Consider the following 6,539-nt stretch of genomic DNA (forward strand, 5'->3'; position numbering starts at 1 on the left):
CTCTGAGCAACTAATGTTACAGATTCCACTGTCGCCGTAGCAACATTAGATACTTTTCGACATGGAGAACTACAACAAAGAAATCGATTGTGCTCTCTTAAAGGCATGTTTCATTTGTTCTGACAGCAGTATCAAATATTTGCATATAATATTTATTTAAGACTTGCATTTGAACAGCAATGACCTTGCCTGTTTTTCGGCTGTTTGCCTGGTTTTTTGGCACGTGGCCCTTTGTCTGCAGGAAGTTAACATTAGCAACTATTGCATCACTGACTCCAGTTGGTCTGGACAGTCCTTATATTGCTCGTTGTACAACATAGCATATTGCATATTGTTTATAGCATAATGTTTTACAGTACCATTAACTAGATTGTACTTATTTCTCTCATCTGTATATTTAAAACCACACGGTTGGCCCATGTCGACATTTTTTTGATAGAATGTTGCTGGGAGACTTCTCCCTTATCCAAATCACCAGCATATTTGTACCTTGATGCTACTTTGGAAGAGCACAGTCACCTGAAGTCCCGCCCACCAGCATATGTCTGTTTCTGTCATTTGAAGTAGAGTCTGGCTAGTTTAACATGAATGATTTTGCGTTGTGTTCTTTAAAGCACCATAGAAAAGGATTCTCAGTTGAAGGAGTTCAATGTAACAATACACAAAATATTGTGATTACTGGACTGCTCTTGTCACGGTGGTGCAGTGTTAAGCATGGTCGCCTGACAGCAAGAAGGTCCTCCCATAGTCCAAAGACATGTAGGTCAGGTGAATCAGCCATACTAAATTGTCCCTAGGTGTGAATGTGTGTGTGTGTGTGTGTGTGTGTGTGTGTGTGTGTGTGTGTGTGTGTGTGTGTGTGTGTGTGTGTGTGTGTGTGTGTGCATGCGCACGTGTGTGCGTGCGCGCGTGTGTGCGTGTGTGCGTGTGCGCGCACATCGGCCCTCTAATGGCCTGGTGGCCTGTTCAGGTTGTCTCCCTGCCTGCCGCCCAATGACTGCTGGGATAGGCTCCAGCATCCCCGCGACCCTGAGAGCAGGATAAATGGTTTGGATAATGGATGGTTGGATGGACTGCTCTTGAAGATGCATGTTCAGCAATGGCAGCATTAGAAATATAGAAAAACTTAGGTTGCCACACATATACAGTCAGCTTGATATTTGGCTAATTTAGCTTGTGACACAGTCTACATGCCATCATTCATTGAACAGATCTTACAAATATTCAAATTCACAGTTGCACAAAAGTATTTGTCATGGTCTTGTTTGTCCTAGATACACATGCATTGCTATAATGATGAAATGGTGAACAAAAAATGATTAAACTCTTAAAAAACTGTACAAGATTAGAACCACGACTTACCACTTGCATGGGCAAGTTAAGCTAGGAAGAATGGGGGGTGCATCATTCCGTTAAAGGCAGCCGTACAAGTATTGTAAAGGTACATAACTTTAGACCCCAACACTCATATATACAGTGCATCCGGAAAGTATTCACACCCCTTCACTTTCCCCACATTTTGTTATGTTACAGCCTTATGCCAAAATGGATTACATTCCTTTTTTTTTCTCATCAATCTACACACAATACCCTATAATGACAAAGTAAAAAAGGTTTTGTAGAAATTTTTGCAAATTTATTAAAAATAAAAAACTGAAATTTGCATGTACATAAGTATTCACACCCTTTACTCAGTACTTGGTTGAGGCACCCTTGACAGCGATTACAGCCTCAAGTCTTCTTGGGTATGAAGCTACAAGCTTGGCACACCTATATTTGGGGTATTTCTCCCATTCTTTTCTGCAGATCCTCTTGAGCTCTTTAAGGTTAGATGGGGAGCGTCGCTGCACAGCTATTTTCAGGTCTTTCCAGAGATGTTCAATGGGGTTCAAGTCTGGGCTCTGGCTGGGCCACTCAAGGACATTCACAGACTTGTCCCGAAGCCACTCCTTCGTTGTCTTGGCTGTGTGCTTAGGGTCGTTGTCGTGTTGAAAGGTAAACCTTCGCCCCAGTCTGAGGTCCTGAGCGCTCTGGAGCAGGTTTTCATCAAGGATCTCTCTGTACTTTACTCCATTCATCTTTCCCTCGATCCTGACTAGTCTCCCAGTTCCTGCCACTGAAAAACATCCCCACAGCATGATGCTGCCACCACCATGCTTCACTGTAGGGATGCTATTAGCAAGGTGATGAGAGGTGCCTGGTTTCCTCCAGATGTGGCGTTTGGTATTCAGGCCAAAGAGTTCAATCTTGCTTTCATCAGACCAGAGAATCTTGTTTGTCATGGTCTGAGAGTCCTTTAGGTGCTTTCTGGCAAACTCCAAGCGGGCTGTCATGTGCCTTTTACTGAGCAGAGGCTTCCGTCTGGCCACTCTACCATAAAGGCCTGATTGGTGGAGTGCTGCAGAGATGGTTGTCCTTCTGGAAGGTTCTCCCATCTCCACAGAGGACCGCTGGAGCTCTGTCAGAGTGACTGTCAGGTTCTTGGTCACCTCCCCGACCAAGGCTCTTCTCCCCCGATTGCTCAGTTTGGCTGGGCGGCCAGCTCTAGGAAGAGTCCTGGTGGATCCAAACGTCTTCTATTTACGAATGATGGAGACCACTGTGCTCTTCGGGACCTTCAAAGCTGTAGAATTTTTTTTGTACCCTTCCCCAGATCTGTGCCTCGATACAATCCTGTCTCAGAGGTCCACAAACAATTCCTTTGACTTCATGGCTTGGTTTCTGCTCTGACATGCACTGTCAACAGTGGGACCTTATATAGACAGGTGTGTGCCTTTCCAAATCATGTCCAATCAATTGAATTTACTACAGGTGGACTCCAATCAAGATGTAGAAACATCTCAAGGATGATGAGTGGAAACAGGATGAACCTGAGCTCAATTTTGAGTTTCATAGCAAAGGGTGTGGATACTTATGTACATGCAATATTTCAGTTTTTTATTTTTAATACATTTGCAAAAATTTCTACAAAACCTTTTTCACTTTGTGATTATGGGGTACTGTGTGTAGATTGAAGAGAAAAAAAGGAATTTAATCCATTTTGGAATAAGGATGTAACATAACAAAATGTGGGGAAAGTGAAGGGGTGTGAATACTTTCCGGGTAACACTGTATATATATATACACACCTCTGGTACAATTGCAAGTGGAAGCACTATTAACCATGTTACACCAGCAAGACTAGGTCATATGCAAGTAATTTGATGGGCGTGCGTCAACTCTCTCAATTTGGGGCCAAACCTTTGCCAAGTATTAAGCTTTTCGTGAATTATACACACCACACACCCAAACACATGCAAACACACTTTATTTTAAGGGACACTTTTGGTGTAATCATTTAAAAGACACATTTTGATTTAAATACTTTAAAGGGCAACTTATTAAATTCAGATAATTAAGTTGAACCTAATATTTTTTTGGGGGGGGGTTTCAGTCAGTATATATGTACATTTTGTGGAGTTTCTACTGCCCTGGAGTAGGGGTGCCCACCTATCTAGCTAGATATAGGGAGTCAATGAAAATACAACTTGACTCTGCTGAGGATGCAGCTTGCATCAAAACATTAGTCTGCACCAAATGAATAAATTAAGCCATGTGCCAGTCCCCTTTCGGAGTTTTTACCCATTATTTTGGTTCGGTGTTGACTTATCATTCTCTGAGAGAACTGGACCTAGGCTGACGTGCAAGAGACATTGCAGTATTCTGCACCTTTATCCAATTCGACAATAAGTAGTCTGTAGATATTCAGACTTTCCATGTGATTTTTGAGGAACTTTTGACCTCTATTTGCATGAAATTATAACCCACCCTGGGCATTCATTTCCAATTTCAATCTGCTTTTAAGTATATAGCCTTTGCAAATGTCATTTTCATTTTGTTATTCTTCTCTACAGCCATTGATCCAAAGCAGGAGTCAGTGGATGACTTGATGCAGAGGTTCAAAGAGAGTTTCCGCCCTCCAAATGCTACAGTGGACATGGCTCACTTTCAGCATGTCACACACAGCTCGTCCACAGGGCGCAAAAGGGGTCCAAGCCACACCAGAGGTAAGTTGAATAATTTTGTATGGTGGCACAGTGAAATATTGTGAGCTGTATATTGCAATGATAGTAAACATCATAGTTGCTGGTTTTTGCATGCAGTATTTAATGCTTTTCAGTGTTAGAACATGTTATAAATTACCTTAGGAAATATTCTACAAAAAAGGTGCATTCAAGATGAAGTAAATGTAGAAAATGTGATTGTTCTGATTTTTTTAATGAATGCAATATCAAAATTGCTGATATAAACATTGATATTTGCTGTAAAGGCTTTCTTTGATATGAGTAATAGCATTTTCCCTCTTGGAAAAATTGCTTCAAACAGGGTTTTCACTTCACACAGGGTTTTTGTTTGTGGATGAGCCTCCTAGCTTAACTTAAGATGTAGCACAAAGTGAGCATCTCCAACAGCAATAAAATCAGACCATAGCCACAAACATTTCAAGCAGTTTTATAGGAAATAAATGAATGAAAATCAAATCAAATGTAATAAAAACATACAATAAAATTGTTCTCCTGACCATATCTTGATGCATTCTCAATAATACAGAATACGTCTACAACCATTTTACGATGCAGTGATTGCAGCAATTCCCCAGTTCTCTGTGAATAATAAACATGGCCATTGTAACTCTAATTAATGGTCACAGTATTTGCAGGTGAAGCCGACCGCCAGTTTCAGTTGTTATGCAACTGTGCTGTTTATAAGGGCGGGGGTACCTGCAGTCAGTTGAGACTGACAAAGTCACTTAGATGAGTGATGAAATGTTTCTCCCACTAAACACTGTGTCCAGATAAGCTGATTAAACGTTCTGGGGCTCCTGACCATACTTGCATACATTTAAGAGCATTCTGCCCAATCAGAAAATTGAACATTAACCTTGAATAGTTAATTGTTCACCTGCAATTGTTTAGATAACTTATCACCTTAGCATTGCCTGTCTTGTAAATGTAAAGTAGATCACCTAAATGTTTGCATATTATACAGACATTATCTATTGGCAATTAATCTTTGGAGTCACAGAGTCAGAACTGTCAAGGTTAAGATGCCTGATTAGTGTACTTGGCTATCTAGAGAAGAGTTCAAGAAAAGTTTACATGGAAGTGAATGCATTGTCTGGCTCCCTTCTTTGCTGTCATGAGCATAATGGTAGTGTGGAATGGAGCTAGTCCTTTGTCATGAGAAAATCCAAGTGAGTCAATAGCAGCGGAATTAGTGGTATATAACTTTGTGAGCAAATCGATGCCTCTGTGAGATCAAATACTTTCTATTATATACAAACTGCTCAAGAGTCTCAATGAAGATCACTGTCATGAGATTTCCTCTCTGAGGTCACCAGCTTAAGTGTCTCATTTCAGGTCCTTTAATTACTGGAGAAAATGTGTTCTCAGCACAAAAGGGGCTGGGCCAGGATAACAAACAAGTTAATGGAACAAGCAGTTTCCTTTTTTCCTTCCCTTCAGCAGAAGAAGAAACTCAATTAGTTGTGCAAGGTAAAAAGGGGAAGTTCATTGGCCAGACTTAGGAGATTAGTGCCACGTAGGGAAATTAGTGTGTTATCAAATTCCCTGAGACATGTACCGGGTAGGGAGCAAGAGAACACATGAGGACTTGGGAGGATGCTTTAGTTGTTTTTGTTTTTTTTTTCAATTTTGTTCAGCTTGAGAAAGCATTTTATACACTAAATTAGCTCATTTCCTCTCCCTGTCTCCCAAAAACCCCATTGTGTATTTGCATGTTTTACACGGTTGGATGTTTTAAAGTAGGTTAAACTTAAGTGCAGCTGCAAGGCTTTTCTCTCTTATTGTCATTGATGACATTGGGATTGTAATGAGCTGTGAGTCATTTCTTGAGACTAGGCCCTTGGCTCCAGTGCCACTGGTTTCATGCTGTGCTGGTTCAACTTAGGTGAGGTTGGACAGACGGGGAGAAGAGGACATCACTCGCACAGTTTATGTAAAATCACACTAATTGGGAATGCTGATAATATAGGTGTACAAGTTCCTATAAATTCACGGCATCAGTGAAGTGAAACACTACCAGTCGTTTGATTCATTCAGTCAAATAATGGAGATACATGCCTCTCCTCAAAGTTAAGATGAGTGTTTTGACTTTAATACAGGTTTATTGAAACAGTCAACACTGACAAATAAACAGTTAAAAGTTGGTAAATATTAAGACTGTTGCAAATGAATGAATGAATGATTTATTTCGAGCATATAAACAAGTGTGATATAACATACAGATTAGCCATTGCCAATAATCTGAAGTGATCGACAAATCCACACATCAAACTCAGCGAGCAGATCGCCATATACATCAGATTATTTGGTACATGTTCGAAAAGGAGGAGGAGGAAGTACACACTTATTTTTGTCCTACCACTTCAGAGAAAAAAAAATAACGAAAAACATATGACAAACATATGAAAATGTATTATTATTAATACTGCTATTTATTAAAAGTTTTTACCTACATCTATATTGATATATACATAC

General features: G+C 40.3%; 1 protein-coding gene across 1 annotated transcript in view; it reads left to right on the forward strand.

Annotated features, from left to right (window-relative positions):
* LOC130121572 (astrotactin-2) overlaps positions 1-6,539 on the forward strand; it is a 570,216-nt gene that overhangs the window by 195,655 nt on the left and 368,022 nt on the right. The window contains exon 4 of the mRNA XM_056290419.1: positions 3,894-4,046. Within this exon, the coding sequence (XP_056146394.1) occupies positions 3,894-4,046 (153 nt within the window). The remainder of the gene's footprint in view (positions 1-3,893; positions 4,047-6,539) is intronic.

This window comes from Lampris incognitus, chromosome 12 (assembly GCF_029633865.1).
Source record: "Lampris incognitus isolate fLamInc1 chromosome 12, fLamInc1.hap2, whole genome shotgun sequence".
NCBI classification, from domain to species: domain Eukaryota; kingdom Metazoa; phylum Chordata; class Actinopteri; order Lampriformes; family Lampridae; genus Lampris; species Lampris incognitus.